Source organism: Vigna unguiculata, chromosome 7, assembly GCF_004118075.2.
Source record: "Vigna unguiculata cultivar IT97K-499-35 chromosome 7, ASM411807v1, whole genome shotgun sequence".
NCBI lineage: Eukaryota > Viridiplantae > Streptophyta > Magnoliopsida > Fabales > Fabaceae > Vigna > Vigna unguiculata.
The window spans coordinates 6,241,925-6,261,508 of NC_040285.1; the positions used below are offsets into that span (position 1 = coordinate 6,241,925).

Genomic DNA, 19,584 nt, shown 5'->3' on the forward strand with positions numbered 1-19,584 from the left:
ACATATTTAACCCTAAATTTATACTGATATATTTATTAAAATTCACATTTTTATTAAATATTTTTGGTTTAGGGTTACAAATGATTTTAAATTAGAACGAAAATTTTAAGATTGAGGTCTAACATCATTGGTTTAAAATTTGAAAAGGTTAAAAATCACATAAAATACTAAATTAAAATTAAAATTAAAATTAAAATTAAAATTAACACATTTTACGATATTATAAAAAATCATTGTAATTATTATTGGGATAAGAAAACAAAGAAAAGAAAATCTAAAAATAGTCATTTTTACGAAAATGTATTACAAAAATTTAAACAAAAATAACAAACATGAAACTAAAATAAATAAATCTTACAAATATTACCTTAAAAAAATTAACTTCACGAGGATTGAAATTAAAATAATGTTATATTGTGTTATGAATAAATGATTGTCTATTGATTTCTTACATTTATTCCTATGATTGATTACTCTTTACGAGAGATTTAAATAATTGTATTAACTATTTGAATGATATCTTTTTATATTATAATTAGTTCTTGACCCATACTGAAATCTACAATCCTTTTTTAACCTAACCTGGCCGGAACCCATGGTGAACCAGGTTGGCTCGCAGGTTATAACCTATTTTGACATCTTTAGACCATATGGATGGTATTCATCTTGATATTGTTGTTTCCTTTGCTAAACCATATGGAAAAATTGATCACCTTAGTGGTGATGGGAGTGTTAAAATATATATTTTTATTTTATAGTTTATATAAAATGGTGGAAGAAGCTCTACATGATGAAGTTTTTAATTTTATTTTATTTTAATAATTCAATTTAAGGTGAATTTTCTATGTATTATAAGGTGTACATGTGAACTTGGTGTATGATGAGTATTTATTATTATATACACTACAAGAAAATGTCTTATTAACAACCAATTTTAGTGACCAAAGGTTGTTAGTCCTATAATGACCAATTTAGATATCAATTTACAAAATAAAAAATTACTAGTTACTAAACTAGTCAATATTATGAATAAAAACATATAATTGATTTCTAAATTGATTTAAAAAATTTAGCTATAAAGATTTTAGCTACCAAAGAACATTGGTCACTTAACATTAGCTACCAAAGATTTTGCTACTAAACGAATTTATTCTAAATTAGTTTCTACTAAACGAATTTATTCTAAATTAGTTTCTAATTAACTAGTGATCAATTTTTCTATATAAATTGATAATATAAAAATAATAAACAATGATTTAAATATATTTTTAATCTTTTTTTTGTCTTTACAAAATTATTTTATAAACGACCCTTGTATTTTTTTTTCTTACTTTATTCAAATATAATCCGCTCTAATTTCGTTTTTTTTAATTTATTTTTATCCTTACTATTTTACTTCAGTATATAAACTATAATTAATTCCAAAAGATATTTTAGTCTTTGTAAAATTATCTTTAATCCTATCCTACCATTACTTTTAAAGGGATTGAAAAATGTATTACAAAAATTAAAACAAAATAACCACCACGAAACTAGAATAAATAAATTTTACAAATACTACCTTAAAAAATAATTTTAGAGGGATTAAAAAAAAATGGTATATTGTTATAATTAAACCATTGAAAAAAAATCATGTTCTAACAATTTAATGATCATGTTGCCTTTGTGAGAAAGACAAAAAGAAAAAGGCAAGATGCAGTTGCAAAACTGGATTGCTTTGATGAGTACAAAAGATGTTTCTCTAATCCACACCACACCACACCACTGTGAGATCAGGTTCTATTACTTTTGTTCCTGTGAGAGATCTTAATTAAGATTGTGTTATGTTATTGTTTCTTCACAAAATTTCATCAGAGATGTTATTAGTGTAATATTTACTACGACAACGAAGTTTAGACTTTCTCTCCATGTTGTATTGTTGCACAACAAGCAGTGATGAGTTTGAGCCAAAACTGGTTGAAGCTAAAATGTCACCCATGACCCCAAGTTCAGGGCTGTCACACCATTCCAACAACCTTTGAAAAACTGTGTAATTCTTGCCACTCCCTTGTCCCAAAATGTACAAGTCACACCCTTTTTTGTCTACCTCATTCAGGATCAAAGAAGTCTCTTCACCAGTTTCTAATCTCAGTTCCATCTCTGAGTATGCGATGGAGTCATTGTTGTGCAACCCTTTGTGCCTAAATTGAAATATGTGTTCATCATCAAGCTTTTTCTGCATAACATTGTCCATCTCTGTAGATAACACTTCACTGGAATCATTCTGGAATGCTTTTCCTTCTTCAACCTCAGTACCTAACACCAGAAGCCTAATCACATGCAACTTTGTGGCTGAATGTGATGCCATTCTCCATGCGATCGACAAGGCTTCTCGATCATCAGGCCCCCCGATGAAGATCACGATGATGCTCATTGTTAGAGTAGACAATGATTTGAGTCCACGATTAACAAGGATTCCCACAGAACAAGGTGGTGCCTGCAACACGTTCTTGTTAATGTCACAGAAAGCAGTGTTGGTTGTTTCCAACTCTCCCGAGCTCAGTTGTTTGTGGAATGGGAGGAGAATAAGGTTTGCACGTTTCTCTTCTGTGACATTGTATATATCCTGATGGATTGTGTCATAGGTTGCAACAATGCTTGATGTGTCAAATCTCACCGCTTTGTATTCCTCTCCAAACTCATTTAATGCATTGCATATGGTCTCAAACTCTTCTTGTGATCCATACTGGCCCTCTGAGGAACCCGCTTGAACATTTGAGTTGTCAATTTGTGCCACAAGAAGGCCAGTGCCGCGTCTTGTGAGTTCTACAAGATGAAGGACTGAGACATGTAAGGGGGAAGTTCTGGTGGCATTTGTGGCTTCAAGAACATATATCATGCCAAGGGCTTGGTGAGAGTTGTGGACACAAGCTGCAACTCGAAGTTCTGCTTCAGACCATAGTTTCTGCACAGTCCTTTGTTGAGTCTGCTTGAATCGAAGTTTTGGCTTGTAGATGGCATTAATAAAGGGAGATACCACCGTAGTCATGAATAATACTGCAAGGATCATGATTGTGAAAGCATATGGGTCCAAAATCTGAAAACCAAAGAGATAGAACAGAGAAACACATCAAAATTTACTAACTGTGATCTTCAGAGATAATGGATTAAATTGATGCATGCAGATTTTCAACCTGTTTGGTTTTGTGAAAACATTTTAGTATATGAAAATAGGAAACAAAGTGAAAACATGTTGATGAAGAAGGAAGCAAATATGTTTTCTCGATGTAAACAAGGTTTTAGTAACTAAGCAAGAATTTGAAAGAGGAGCAAGATTTTGGTTGGAGAATATTACATTTTTGTCCCAGGCAATGCTTATAAGAATCACTGCCATGATGCCCTTGGTGTTGAGGAGCAATCCAAGGCCAACTCCATCTCTTGAAGACATACCATAGTAGACACTGACCAACAAAGAGCTCAAAATTTTTGGGATGGCTAATAAGAACACCATGAAGAGAGGAAGCAACACTGTGTGGTTTTCAGACCAAAGTGACTCCAGGTTTAGTCTAAAGCCAAAACTGGCAAAGTAGACAGGAACAATAATTGCAGTGACAAAATCATCTAACATTTCCAACAACAAATCAGCAAACTTCCCACTGGGCAAAATTAGTCCATACACAAAGGCCCCGACAACATGGTGTGCACCAAGCAAGTCTGTGATATATGCACAAACGAAAAGTCCCATCGTCACATCTAGTAACTTCGAGGAGTTCCATGACTCAGACCTCATTCTATGCTCAACCACACGAGCCAGGATTGGACGCACCACGCAGAAGCAGAACACAATGAACAACAATGTGCAAATTACGGAGAGGAGTGGTTTTCCACCCTCGTGGGAATAGGGAATGAAGAGTGCGAACAAAACCCAGCCAAATGCATCGATTAGCATGGCTGCTGTTAAGGCATCTTTTCCAAGCCTTGTGTAGAGGATCTTGAGATCTGATAGGAGCCTTGCAAGGACTGGAAAACTGGTCACAGAAAGAATTGCACACCAAAACATATACCCTTTAACAGTGAGCGTAAGGCTTGATCCACCTGCTATGTCATGCTGTAGAGTAAGAAAACCAGCTCCAATTAGTGTTGGAATCAGAATGCTTGCAACAGCAATGATTACAGCCTGCTTGCTTGATCTCAAGATGGTGTCACTGTTCATTTCCAGCCCAGTAAGGAACACATAGTACATGATTCCAACATTCGCAAAGGTTTCAACAGTCATGATTCCTTCTGGTCGGTAAATCATTTGAAAAACTCCAGGGATTCTTCCCAAAAATGATGAACTCAAAAGCACACCACCCTACATATGCAATATCAAGTTTATGTAACTGTAAATGATTCATATTTGATACCAAAGTTTCATTTCCCTGAAACATGTCATCTAAATGCTATATTTGGTATACAAGCATATGAATATGAACATGAACACTTACAAGCATCTGGGCAACCGTCAGAGGCAGGTGAAATTGCTTGAGGATGTGGTGAAAAAAACTAGAGGCAAGGATGTTGTAGGCAATTTGAATAGACAGAAGAGGAACACGTTCTGAAATGACATTATCACTCCTCCAGATTTTGTTGTTAAGATCAAATGTTGTATTGTAACATGCAAGTTCTGGGATATAGTTCAGAGTAGAATTCCTTTCACTTGTCATCTTAATCTTCTTCTATGAGCCCTTAATGAATTTTCTGGGATTGAATCTTTTGTTTTTGCATCCTTATTTAAACAAAACCATGTAGCAAAAGAACATGCAAGTTATTGCCACGACATTTTAAGCTGGCACAGTTCAAATTGCCTTTTTGTTGTCTATGTGCTAGAACATATTACCACATTGCTTATGTTTTTTTCGTTTTCTATGGGAATGTACTCCACCCTGAATGCACACTATAAATAAACATTTGGTTGTAATTACTTAAAAGTTTAAAATAAGTTCAACCGAATAATATTTTTAATTAACTAATAAATCAAATATTTTATATATTAAATAAAATTAAGATCATCATTATAAAAATAATTGTAAATACTTCCTACAAATAGTGAATACTATAAGTAAAACCATATAAATCAAGTGAAATCGGTCATCATTGGTTTTTCTTATGAAAAAAATATTTTGTAAAAAAAGATAGGTTGTATATTTTTAAGAGAGAGATAAGATGGTGTTTAAAAATCTTTTAAAAATACTAATAGATTTTTGATAAACTCTTTTCAAATAAGTCTAATAAAAAAGTATTAGTGATTAAAAAAACTAAAGCAAAAAATATGTAAGATTGAAATATAAGAAATGAAAATGAGAACAGAGTCAAACCTTACGGAAATTTAGATTATTTCCCCTCTGCATCCCTTTTCGTAAGTATGATGCGGAAATATTGCATCATAATACATGTCCCAACAGTTATTCTCATTTTTATTCCGTTTTCGTTTAAGTTATCAAAGAACCCATAATTTATTAAGTGATATAAGAACTTTATATATATATATATATATATATATATATATATATATATATATATATATATATATATATATATATATAAATTATTCTCTTGATTGTTAGTTTCATTTTGTTTACTTTCGCTACACACTTTTTTCTCCTCTTTTTTAATTGTTTGGTTATTCCATACTAACAAAATTTACTCACATTACTTTCCCTTTTATCACATCTTAATATTTTTTTCATAAATGTAAATATGTTGAAATGGTGTATTATCAATTTTACTTAATAAAATCATTTTTAGGTATAACATTTTATTATATCTACTCCTTTATAATATTTTTATATGTTTGTTTATTTTTTTCACGTGATAATGTTTGACTCTCATTTTTAAGTTTTTTGTCTTTCATTTATTGGGTAATATAAAAAATATTTTTTTTATTTTCTAATTTTAATTTTTATCTCATTTGAAGAACTTTTGTTTCGTTAAAATAATTTTAATAAAAATGTCAATTTTAGTAAAAATATCATCATAAAATTTATACAAAAACTAAATTGGGTGTCAATTTAAGGAAGGACAACATTGCTTCATTTTTATGAAAATTGAGACTAAATTAAACTAAAAACAAATATAGGGACCAAATTGAATCATTTGACACATGGAACAATTGTGGAGTGACAATGTAAACAAAAATAAAAAAAAATTCAAAAAAACTATAAATTGACACGTGACGTTAACTTTAACACTGTTTGGTAAAAATTAACATCAATGACCAAATTCAATCATTTTTCAGAAGATAAAAACCAAATTAAGATAGAACAAATTTGAGAAGCAAACTGATATTATTTGAGAAATAAAAGGATCAAAATAATAATTTAACCTAAATTTTTTTTTAAAAATAATTAGTGCATGCAAATGTAAATCTAATCATAGATGATAATCTTCACTTATTTAAACGCGTTTGTAATAAAAACTCTTCAAAGACAAATTTAGTCATGATTTCATACTACAAATAGCTAGCTTTAACGATAAGTTTTTATTAATAGATAATGCAAGAAAATTTAAAGTATATATCTATTAAATTCATTTAATATACTTATTTCTAAGTACTTATATAAAAAAATAAAAAATAGCTTTTGTATAAATTAAAAGTTGTTTATATCTTAATTAATATATAATTTTTTATGTAATTTGTTTACATTTTTATTTTTAATTTGTATATAAATTTATATAACTTTTTTTATAATTTTTTTTTCATTTTAGAAAAAGAAATATTTATAAACAAATTTATTCAAACACATATTTTATCTGTAACAAAATAACGGAAATTGATTTTTCAACTGTTTTTTTACATTATTTGTTATACTTTTTCTCCCATTTTTATCCTTATTTTGTTTATAATTTATAAGATATCATAACATTTGAAAAAATATTAAAATTATTTTATTACATAATTATGATAATTAATAAAGTAAATTATTTTTATAACTATTGTTTTATGTATTTTATATTTTAAATAATTATTTTGTATTGTATAATAATATTATCATTCTTTTAAATTTTATCTATTATTAAAAAACATATAGATATACGTTTGCTGGCATAGTGTATATTTATTACTGACTTAAATATATTTTTAACTTCTAAATTATTTTCAAAAAATATGTTTGTTCTTTAAATTAATTATAGACTTACTTCATTTATGAAAGTATGTAAAATATTTTCTCTAATAAATCATATGTGAAATACTTTATTATGTGATGAATAGAGTTGATAAGTGTAACTTGAGAGGATTAATGTTTACTTTCCTCTTATAAAATGTAAAATCAAAATAGATATATTATTTAATTTAACGATCAACTACAATTTCTAAAAATAAATGGAAAAACATGTTTAAGTTTAACCTTTAGTTGTAGGGTTAAATATATTTTTTGTCTCTTAACTCTCAGTAAATTTTGGAATAGTCTATTTCAAAATTTTAGACCAATTTAGTCTTTCATCTCTCAAAATATGTGTATTTAGTATTATTATGAAATATGCTTGAAATATAAATAAATTTGACAAAATTTAATTAAAATGATTAAATTTATATATAAAAGATAAAATTGATTCAAAATTTTAAAATAAATTAAATTTAAAATTTACGGAAAAAAGTATATTTAACCCTTATTTTGTATATATTTGAAATGATCGGAGTGGAAGCTTATTAGTGGTAAGGAAAGGACAGATGCACAACAGCATAGGATGGCAGCATGTCGTCTGGGGAATCTTGTAATAAAAGAAAAACCAAATCCGTGAAGAACCAAAATAAAAAATAATATTAATTATTTTTATTATTATTAATATTGAAAGAAATAACATTACCCTTTTTGTCACTGTCTGCGTGAGTGTGGATCTGGAAAGAAAGGGAAGAGGGAGGGAGATTGCGGATCCGAATTGCTGCTAGGGTTTTACTTCAATGGCCACGCCCTTTCCCATTCCAGTTACCGCAGTGCAGGTTCTTCTTCTTCTTTTTCCTCTTCTTCTCATATTCATGTCAAATCGAATAACGTGTTGTGTGTTGTGTTTTGTTCAGGTTGGGACATACTTCGTGGGACAGTACTACCAGGTGCTTCAGAGTCAACCAGAGTTCGTGCACCAATTTTATTCCGATGCCAGCACCATGCTGCGGGTGGACGGCAACACCAGGGAAACAGCCGCGGCAATGCTTGTAATTTACTGCTGTCTTTTTTGTTGTTCCGTGAACACCGTTGTTTTTGGTTTCAGTTTTGTCAGTTTTTGCTGTAGTGTTGAGTGAAAGGAGTTGGTTGTTAAACTGTGAGGGGAGGAATGGTTTTGTAGTTGAGTAATTTCAATTTTGCTAGAGGGTGTCGCTTGGATGCATAAAATTGTGAGTTGTCGTAACTTTAGTTGTGAGACGCCATGAGAGTAAGAAAATTCAAAATAAGTCTTTATGGTGTGACTTAGTTCGAAAACTTAACTATTTCGTTTTAGTGATAAATTGTACCTTCAGTCCAATTTCGGTAGTCACCCAAAAGATAAAATGTGGGTGAGAAGTTTGGTGAGTTCCATTGGGAGATAGAAGTTATTGCTGAGGATGAGAAGGGGGAATTTGTGTGGCCATATTTGTATCACGGCTATGAAAGATTTTTATGGTATTCTGTTTGTTAGTATAGTGATGACCAACCGGGGGATCTTAAGATTAGGGAGCGGATATTTTGAATTGGAATCATTAAATTTGGTAAGTCTGGGTGTCACGGAGAAATTTTAGTTGAACTTGATAAAAAATAGCGCTTGTGAATTTGATGCATGCTGGTAGGATTTATTTATTGATGGGTAACTTCTTGAAATGATTTCATATCTCGTTCTGGGAATCAATGTGGTCTGGTAGTGCAGTTACACTATTTTATATGATAACAAAATTATGAATGATATGGCTTTAATGCCTGGCCTGGATTAATATGCACATGGTTCTACGAGTTGCTGCGGTACCTGAAATTTTTCCCTTTTGAATATTGATGAGAGCAACCAGAGGGTGTGGAAGATGAGGGAGAAAGATTTGAAGTTGCCATAGAACTTACGAGGCTTTTGATACCGTATTAGAGAAGGAACTTAAGGAACATTGACAGAGAAAAGAGAGAAAGAATAGATCTCTAAATTCCTTGTTTTTAATATACGAGAGAGTGACTACAACGTGAGAATTGATAGAGATAATCAACAGTTATAAATACAGCTGACAACAAACTAACTAAAGTATTCTAATTACATCAAACTAAAACTTTTAACTGAACTAACTCCCTCGGACGTAGTTGAATAACTGCTATATAAAATATTCACAGCTCTAGTCTTGATGAATAAGAGACTGAACATGCTTAGTATTTCTAATTTTGCTTTTTTATCCACATGTTATAAGTTTTCTTCCTAATGTTAAATTATATATTTGTGATATGAATGTATGAAACATTTTTATCATTCTTAGCATTCTAGTTTATTCCTAGCATTCTATTCCATTATATTAAGTCCTCAATTGTTTGAAAGGATCCGGCATTATCTGTTATTGTTTATGGCTTATGCATGTACAATTATTAATATTGGTCCATTTTCCCTAGAACTAAAAATATTTTTTCCATGTGCAGCAAATCCACTCCCTAATTATGTCACTTAGTTACACTGGAATTGAAATCAAGACTGTACATTCTTTAGAGTCTTGGAGTGGTGGTGTTCTTGTAATGGTTTCTGGATCTGTGCAAACTAAGGACTACAACCAGAGGAGGAAATTTATGCAGACATTCTTCCTTGCCCCACAAGAGAAAGGCTTTTTTGTGCTCAATGATATTTTTCATTTTGTTGAAGAGGATCCAGTTCACCAGCAACAAGCAGTTTTGCTACCTCAGAGCAATCATGATTCACAGTTGAATACTTCAAGTGCAATCAATAAGCCAGGTAAGTTCTGTACCAGCTTGAGCTCTTGTACATGAAGGTGCTGAGTTGTAAGGGCAAAACTGCCATTCTAATACGATCAATTTAGTGTAGGAAAAAATATCCACATATTATTGTTTGATTTGAGAGTTGGCAGTGCAGTAGGTTTTATAGAGTGAAAAGTTCCTATTGCTTAGAATTTGAGTTTGAGTCCAACTCAACTTTACTAAACCCGCTTGTGAGATAAAGTTTGTCCCCATTTATGTACTCTTTGAGCCAATGTGAGACTTGAATTTTCTCCAATGTACACCCTTTCACTTCCAACAATGTTCTTGACCTTGAACCCTGCAAAAACTGGCTTGAGAGGTTTAGGGTTGCCCCATACCTATGTACCTTTTTTTCAGGCTCTATTTGCAGTCAATGTGACTATGTGAGACTTGTGTTTTTTCCAATATGACTTATTGTGGCTATAATTGTTAGAAGTATATCAATGTGATGTTGTGCCTTCTAGTCTTACCTGATCTTTTATGTGAATTATAGATGAGATGATGAGATTGTTTCGAATATATGTTAAAAGTATCAGTAAAATGGTCTGTAGTTGTTTTTGCTTGGACAAACTCCTTCATAAAGAGTTGTAGGAGAAAAAAAATAAGAAAAAATGAAATGAGTTTATCCATAAGTTAAAATTAGCTTATGAATAAGATAGCTTGTAGAAGCTCTTGGATGTGGCTTCTCTAAAACATTTTAGTTGGAAATCCAAACTGCATAAACTATCTTTTAGACAAGCAAATCCGTTTATTATTGTCACCAATTCTATTTGCTACACTGTTATCTGTTGTCAACTGCCACAACCAGTATTATCACTTTGACGATACATAAAAGACACTTGTTCTTTCAAATTGATTGATAAAACCGTTTCTTTTTTTTTGTTAATGTAGTTTTTTTACTTTATAAAGTTGTCAGCTGTCAGTGAAACACGAGTACAAACCTCATTATCTTTGATGATAAATGTTTTATATCTTTCAAAAAATGAAACAGGTTTTACTTTAAGAAAAAAATCTGATAAGTGGACAACTTGGCTGATTATGTGATATTAATGATTCTCAAATTCATATGCATTTAACTTTTTAGTAATTTAGAGCCATGGATTTTACAGTATCCAACTACCTTCTGGGAGGAGATATTCAGGCTAGGGACTATGTTGCTACAAATGAGGTAAAAGAAAACGGTGTAGTTGATAATTATGGATTTTCGGAGCAAAGATTGCAGCGGGGCCCTGATTCTGAGCATATTAGGGAGGATACTGCTGTTGAAGAGTCAAATGGTTCACTTCAATCTTCAGTGAATGCCGTCCAAGACCATGTACCTGTTACTCCTGATCAACCTGCTGGGGAGCCCCAAAAGCACACATATGCTTCCATCGTACGCACTGGCTAACCATTATATTACTTTCCAAAATAATGTTTTCTTTTGGAATTCTGTTATGACATTAGAACTGACAATGTTATGGACTGTTGGAAGTTACGGGTTGCTAAAGGACAATCTACACCATCTGCTGCTTCTCAACCCTCTCATAAGAATGTCTCCCCTTCAGAATGGGATCAAGCTCCACAGAGTAGTAGTCAGCAACTGCCAACAACTGCTTCCACAAATGCATTTGAAAGGTCTGAGACTGAAGCAGTAGAGGAGCTTCCTGTAACAGAAGATGAAGGTTACTGTGTGTACTTGTTGAGAATTGATTAATTATTCTGTCCATTTATTATTTAATTACTGGTATTCAGCACATCTTCCTGGCTCATTGCTTGATAACCTAATAAGTTAGTTTGTTTAAAGACTGTTTCATGTAATATTTATCAAGTATTCATCGGTAACTATCAATAATCTTAGTTTGCTTGGAACTGCTTTCAGATGAAATCAAGTCTGTTTATGTGAGAAACTTGTCCCCTACCGTGTCTCCTTCTGAAATTGAAGAGGAATTCAAGAATTTTGGTAGAATCAGGCCTGATGGTGTTGTTATCAGAAGTCGCAAGGTTTATAACTCCTCATTTTCACATAACTACTAATTATGATCGAGTCTAAATTTTTCACCTGTATTCAGGATGTTGGTGTTTGTTATGCATTTGTTGAATTTGAAGATATGACAGGCGTTCATAATGCAGTCAAGGTTTGGATTTGCTTTTAAATATCAAGTTTGGGATGTGCATTATTCATGATTGTTGTCGAAGAATCTAAAATCATGATTGTTTATGTTTGCAGACAGGATCTGTTCAGATAGCAGGGAGACAAGTATACATTGAAGAAAGGAGACCAAACAGTAACATCCCTTCTCGAGGAGGAAGTATGATTTTCTTAATCTTTTAATGTTTCTTCTGTTTTTATATTTTCTTCAAAGTTCGTCAGAATGTCCCCAACATATTGGTTATAACATGTAGATATGGTAAAATGATGAATCTGTTTCCACTTTTTCTAATGGAGATATGAGTTGATGGTACTGGTAATTGATTCTCACATGACTTGCCTTTTTAACAAATACAAATTTAGCAATGATATGCCAAAATTTTATGATATGACATTGGGTTCCCGTGATTTCTTTTAGTTGTAGTAAGTCACAGATTCAATGTTTGGTGACTGTTTCATCTGACATTGACAAAGACATATTAAATTTTATTTCGGCCAGCCTAAATTATCACAATGATCTACACAATTCTTGACTAGCAATATTTTATCTACCAACATAGTTCCAGAGAGGTGCATGGCACCCTCCATGTTTTTTCCACATAATTCAATATTTTCAAGCTACTTCTATTCTTCTTCTTTTACGTCATACTCGCTTTCAATGTATTATGATCAGGACGGGGTAGAGGCAGAGGTAGTTATCAGTCAGATACACCAAGAGGGCGTTTCAATTCAAGGAGCTTTGGCAGAGGAAATGGTCAAGATGGTGGCGATAGGGAGTACAGCAAATCGAAAGGAAACGGTTTCTATCGACCGAATCCTCGCCAAGAGAGAGGAAATTCAGGGCATCATCAAGCACCAAGAAATGGGCAGAACCTTGCTGAGTCCTGAGCCAACAGAGATAACTTCAGCTAGAGAGTCCAATTTTGGGTCCACATATTTCAACTAAATAGTCAACTTCAGTAGATTAGACCAAATTTGATATTTTTCATGTCTTAAATTAAGTGTTAAGGGAATATGGGTGGGATAATTTCGTTTTTTATTGATAAATTTTGTTCAAGGGGCTTCTTGTTTCATTTAATTCTCTATGAATTCGATGTTTAGCTGGAAATGTGTTCAAAACATTTGACATTTATTTATCCCCAATTGAAATTTGAAATTAGTTTTGTAACAGTTATTTGATATCTAATTGTTTTAACAAGATTGGTGGATCAATTTTTCTTATCTATATCGGGCTTTTAGCATCTTGCCTTTAGGCTTACACTCTATTCTGCCATATTATTGTCGAGGGTTTTCCTTTCTGCATTTCCATGGATTCTTTACAGGGTGTGGCAATGTAAAAAATACTCCTTCATGCGAGTCATTGGAAAGATTCTAGATTGATTGATACGAAAAGTTTAGATTATACAATTCTGAAAAGTTAAAAATTTGGGTATTGTATTATGAATTTCATTATTTTGAATGTTCAACAGTTTCGATTATATAATATAGAATGTATTTTTAGATTATATAGTCCAAAACTATTTTATAATCATAAAATTATTTATAATATATTTTTAAATTGTAAATTAGAATTATTTTACTATCAAAAAGGTCTCTGGCTGTGTTTTCCTGTTTGCATATTACTTGAAGCATTTGTTCCATGATAAAGTCCATTAAGAACATTAATGACAAATCCTAGGAACAAAAAGGGGTAGTGTAGGGCTAAAGTTTGTAACCCTCAATGGTTGTTCCAACAGTATCGCAATATCACTCATGAAATATTTAAAGAGTACGTTAAATTGTCCGTATTAGATGTGTTTTTCATTGTCTTTAAAATTCTATTATATAACTAAGAAAACTTAATCATAATTAAATTACTTACTTACCCTAATTTATTTTTTTGGTTTTTTATCATTCTACATAATTTTGCATATTACTTCTCCAACCGATATGTGTCAACTCCTTCTTATAGTTCATATATTCACTTCATCCTTCTTTCCACATCCTTCTTTTATATTCATTTTCTCCCTTCAATCTTCAAAGTTTTCCACCTCCTACGTTCATATTCATATTCTTCCTTCTTACCTGAAAGTTAGTTCATTCTTTTTTTCATAGTTTAGTTGAAAGGTTACTTTTGTAGATGTTTTGATATTTTTTGGTTAAATTTTTTTTTATTCTTCAACCTATTTTAAAACTTCAACCTTTCTTGATTTTGTTTGGTTGAAAGCTTCAACCTTACCTTTGTTGTTGCTTTGATCTTCTTTTTATATTGTTTTTTTTTTTTGAAGTTGCAAGGTTTCTTATATTTTGTTGGTTTAAAGTTAGTTCCTTCCTTTTATCATAGTATTTTTCTTATCTTTCTTGATCTTTTTTGGTTCAATGTTGAAGTTTCAATGTTTATTTATTTATTTTTGGTTGAAAGCATCAACCTTATATTTGTTTGTGGTTGTTTTGTTTTTCTTTGTCGTTGTTATTTCGAAGTTGCAAGGTTTCAATGCTTTAACTTTGAAGCTTCAACCTTTCTTGATTTTTTTTTTGGTTCTATGTTGAAGCTTTGACCTTTGATGATGTTTTTGGTTAAAAGTTTGTTCTTTTATTAGTTATATAGTGGATTTCATATCTATATATTGCTTTTGCAGATGGTTAAGAAACTTGATATAATCAAAGATATTGGTGAAAATAGAGAAACATTGAAACTAACAATCAAAACTATCGATCTCTAGGTTGTGGGAAACAAGAATTTTTCTCGATCAAAAAGACACATGGAGATGATTCTTATGGATAAAAAAGTAACTTACTTGGTCAAAGGTTCATTTTTTTTATACGAGGATATACTATGGTTTTGATTTTTGTATAAAGTTGTTTTTAAAAAAGTCAAACTTTTCTATTCATCTTATTCAAAAGAGGCTATTCTACTTTTTGCTTTCATTTGTTCAGTTGTTATTCATCAAAGGTTGTATGTACTCATTTTTTAACCCAACTTTGTTTTTGTATCTATAGTTTTCATTCATCAAAGTATTTCCTATGCTTCTTATTCGGTAAAAATCATCTTCAAGGTTAGGTGTTCTTTAACCCAACTTCAGATTAGTGTGTTTGTTCGTAAAGAAGTTTCTGATGTTGTCTTACTTTTATTTCGTAATTGATTCTTTAGTAAAGTTTTTTTTTTTTGGAAAGTATTCTTTTATATGCGCTTATGCTCTCCTTCTTATGTTAAAGTTTAAACTTTTCTTCATCTTCTTTGATTTATTCTTCTAAAGTTTTTAGAAGCTATTGAAGAGAAGACGAAATAGTTCTTGAAGATCAACATAATGTTTTCAAGCAAAAGGATAAATATTAGTTTTAAAAGGGTTAATTTTCAAAAGGTGCAATTTTTATCATTTCATTATTTTGTTTAAAGGTTAAAATTTTCTTCTGCTTGAAGGTTAGGTATTATGCAATCCAATGTTTTTTTATCTTTGTTCTAGAATTAGGTTTTTTGGTATGTAAGTATGATCTCTTTCTCATTTTCTTCTCAGTTGGCGTTGGGATGTGATGTACATAGTGCAAAATAGTTGTGGGTTGGAGAAAAGGGGACATTTTTGTTTAATATATTATTTCTAAAATTTATTTATGCTTTTGTATGTTTTTGTTTTGTTTTAAATATGTTTTCATTCTTTTTTTGTATATTAATGTTGAAGTAATGTTCTTCTTTTCCTGCTTTTAGCATACTTTTGCTGAGGTTTATAGCTTCAATGGAAGTATTTTTTATCCAAATGCAAAAGGCATGTCTAGGAGTCGGAGAAATGAATCCTATAACAAAAGCAAACATTTGGGAAATGAAAAGACTTGAAAAGACAAATTATTATTACAATAACAAAAAGCAAATGTCAAGTTGAAAAATGAAAAGACAAGTTATCATTACAACAACAAAAGTAAACGTCAAAATTGAAAAATGAAAGACTTGAAAAGACAAGTTATTATTACAATAACAAAAGCAAACGTCAAAATTGAAAATTGAAAAGACTTGAAAAGACAAGTTATCATCTATATTCATTGATAGTGGTAAACATTTAATTCTATATCATTTTGTATCTTTATATGAATACTAACCCACTCATTTCATACAACAATAATTTAATTAAATTATTACAATAACAAATCGTTTGAAAAATAAAAAGACTTAAAAATACAAGTTATTATTAGAATAATAAATGCAAATGTCAAGTTGAAAAATGAAAAGACAAGTTATCATTACAATAACAAAAGTAAACGTCAAAATTGTAAAATCAAAAAACTTGAAAAGACAAGTTATTATTATAATAACAAAAACAAATGTCAAATTGAAAAATAAAAAGACAAGTTATTATTAGAATAACAAAAGTATACATCAAAATTTAAAAAAATGAAAAGACTTGAATAGACAAGTTATTGTTATAATAACAAAAGCAAATGTTAAATTTGAAAATTAAAAAGACATAAAAAGACAAAAGTTATTATCTATATTCATTGATAAATGGTAAACATTTAATTCTATATCATTTTATATCTTTATATGAATACTAACCCACTCATTAGATATACATGATCATATAAAAAAATATTTCATAAACATTATTTTAATTATTTATATTTTCCATATTCTTACAATAAGAAAAATAAAAGTCAAAAAGAAAAAATTAAAAGACTTAAAAAAACTAACTATGCATTTAGATTCATTTATAAGAATACTAACTTACTCATCATATATAAAGATGACATCACATAATATTTAATAAATATTAGTTTAATATATTTATCTTTTCTAATAAATATGTGGAATTTATTATGTAAATTATTATATTAAAATATTATACTTCAAACTATTTCAAAATATTATATAATATTTCACTTAAATATTATAAACTTACATTTATTAGCTTTTTCATAAAGTTAAATTGTTATTGTTAATTTTATTTAGTACGCGGTTTATATCGGTACCTTTTAAGTCTATTTGCTATTTCTATTTTATGATTTTAAATATTGACTAATTTTAAAATATTAACATTTTACCTCCAACAGTTATAGGAAAAAGACTAATCAAGTTGGCTCTTTCAATTGTATTTTTTGCGAAACCTATAATGATAAACCTAGCAAAAGGTTAGAAACATGACATATAGAGTGGGTATACATTTTACTTAACAGATACACACAATATTTTGTAGGTTTTAATATGGCAGTCTAATATATTCCAAATTTAAATTGTACTCCGGTTTGAATGAAAAACTCAATAATGAATATTTGAGACAATTTAATGTTTGAATTTATTAATTGAAGTTTAAATTGTTGTCATCCTTTTTGGTTGCAATTTTGGTAGATCAATAACTCAATAGTCAATAGTGTTGATAACATTACATTTTCACAAAAATTGAATTTAGTACATTTAATGAATATGGATGAATATATAATTAAAATTTTCAACATTGGAAACATAAATCATGAAATGACATGCATTTAATGAGCATAGTTAAAGTTTTCCACATTAGATATATAAATTATGATTTGACATTCATTTATGAAATGAATGGACATGAATTTACACTTAATGATAACACATGTATTTATTAATTGAATAGACATTAAAATGAGATATTTACACTCAATGAAAAGACAAATGAAGAAGAAAAGATAAACTCAACACTCAAATCAATAGACATGCATTTAATAAGTCAATTGTCATGCACTTAATGAAATTATATTATTGTACAAGTCATTATTTTATTTACTACTACATGCAAATAAAATTTTTACTATCCTCCAAAAGATATGTATTTATTAAATGACTTGACATGCACTTAATACTCATTAGAAAGAAAAAACTTACAATGAGCAAATGTAAAATGAATTATGTAATTTACTATTACAAGTGGTTAAGTTACTATTCATTACATTATGACCACTCAATGAAAACACATGCATTTAAATATTTTGATAGTTGTAAAAAAAATACATACCTATTGAATTGTACCTTCCCTACAACAACTTTATGTCAATGTATGATGTTTTATTGTCACCTGCAAATGATATTTTGTTAAAAGTAATTATGACAATAATAACTTTACAAGAAATAAAAATATATGCATTTAAGTAATGAATGGACATGCACTTCACGAAAAAAGTAAAAAAAAACAGCTTGATGAGAACAACTTTATATGGAGGCTATTATGTTTTCATGTACTAGCTATAAATCTACTATATAACTAAGAAAATTGAACCTTAATGAAATTACTTCATTACCCCACTTCAATGTGTTGACACATGTTCATTATTGTGGTTATTTGGTCATTTTCCAAAATTTTCACACAACTTCTTCTTATGACTTGTGTAAGAGTTTGGTTTCTATTTATGCCTTTTTTTTCTCCTCTTGACACATCTCTAAGGACTTTTATGTAGTTTTATTTTGAACGCCAATTTTTAAAATAAAGCAACCATGATGTGATGAAAGATGTGATCAATGATGTGATGGAGTAATGGAAGAAAAAGAAGCAAACCATGATGTGATGGAGCAATGAAAGAAAAAGAAGCAAACCAATGATGTGATGGAGCAATGAAACTACAGTGATGGTGGAAGGCCCAACAATGTTGGTATACTTTTTCAAGTGCTAGATGATTGGTGTTCAACGTACTTTCAAATGTTTTTTTTTTTCATCATAAACTCATCAATTTGACTACATACTGAAATGTAATTGGTTAACTGCTTTTATTTATTTGCTCAACAATGTATATAGCATAAATATAAGTAGTTGGCTTTGCATATGTTTACGGATTTTAAGATATCAGGAAGTACATTGTAATTTTTTCTTCAAAATTTATATGATGGGGATCAATATTTTTTATTTCTCGGTATTATTATTTTTTATATTATTCCATAGATCAATAAGGTCATAGTTGGCGCGGATAGGAAGGAGTTGATGAGAAAATTGTCAAAGTTTATATATGATAAAGAAAAGACTTTAGAGGTGAGCAATTACTTGATCTTAATACCATCCATCATGTTTATCTTATAAAAGACACTTGCCAAAGTTGATATTGTTGTGGGCTTTTGCTTGAAGGCCATAAATGTTATGTGATTAATTTCATAGTTCTTATCAAATTGACTTTATACTCTTATTTTCCATATTTATATAATTATTGTTCTACTGTTGGAAAATATAACATCTAATATTATTTGGTGAATTGCACCTATAATTGGTACAATATGTTGGTTTTAAGAGAGGGTATTACTTGAATGACTAGTAAAATTTGTTCGCTTAATTTGCATAAAATCAAAAAAGTTTTGGCTGAATGTTGTCATGGATGATGTTTTTGCACAACTACGTTCAAAGGAGGCCTCAAATGGAGTAGTTGTTAATTATGATGAAATTGAAGTTGCCACTTGAGACTTCTGTCGAGTATTGTGATATCATAGTACATAATGTATTTTGATTTTATTATAATATCTTTCTATTCTTTCTTACTAATAAGCTCAGTGGTTTTCTGCTAATGGGTAATGCTACTATGGGTAAATAGTCGTTACGTTCTTCTAGAGAA

General features: G+C 29.9%; 2 protein-coding genes across 3 annotated transcripts; one reads left to right on the forward strand and one right to left on the reverse strand.

Moving 5' to 3' along the window:
• Positions 1-1,837: 1,837 nt before the first annotated feature.
• On the reverse strand, positions 1,838-4,685 carry LOC114190325 (cation/H(+) antiporter 15-like). Its single transcript, XM_028079157.1, has 3 exons — positions 4,467-4,685; positions 3,335-4,333; positions 1,838-3,076 (listed from the first exon to the last, which is right to left on the reverse strand). The coding sequence occupies exons 1-3, from the start codon at positions 4,683-4,685 to the stop codon at positions 1,838-1,840; spliced, it is 2,457 nt and encodes an 818-aa protein (XP_027934958.1).
• A 3,027-nt stretch (positions 4,686-7,712) lies between these two features.
• LOC114192395 (putative G3BP-like protein) lies at positions 7,713-13,239 on the forward strand. Of its 2 annotated transcripts, none has more exons than XM_028082103.1 (9): positions 7,713-7,960; positions 8,039-8,173; positions 9,600-9,906; positions 11,039-11,304; positions 11,404-11,599; positions 11,791-11,912; positions 11,981-12,046; positions 12,139-12,220; positions 12,734-13,239. In XM_028082103.1, the coding sequence occupies exons 1-9, from the start codon at positions 7,922-7,924 to the stop codon at positions 12,946-12,948; spliced, it is 1,428 nt and encodes a 475-aa protein (XP_027937904.1). In that variant the 5' UTR covers positions 7,713-7,921; the 3' UTR covers positions 12,949-13,239. The 2 variants fall into 2 exon arrangements, with proteins under 2 accessions (XP_027937904.1, XP_027937905.1); XM_028082104.1 differs by having other exon boundaries at positions 11,404-11,593.
• The last annotated feature ends 6,345 nt before the right edge of the window (positions 13,240-19,584 follow it).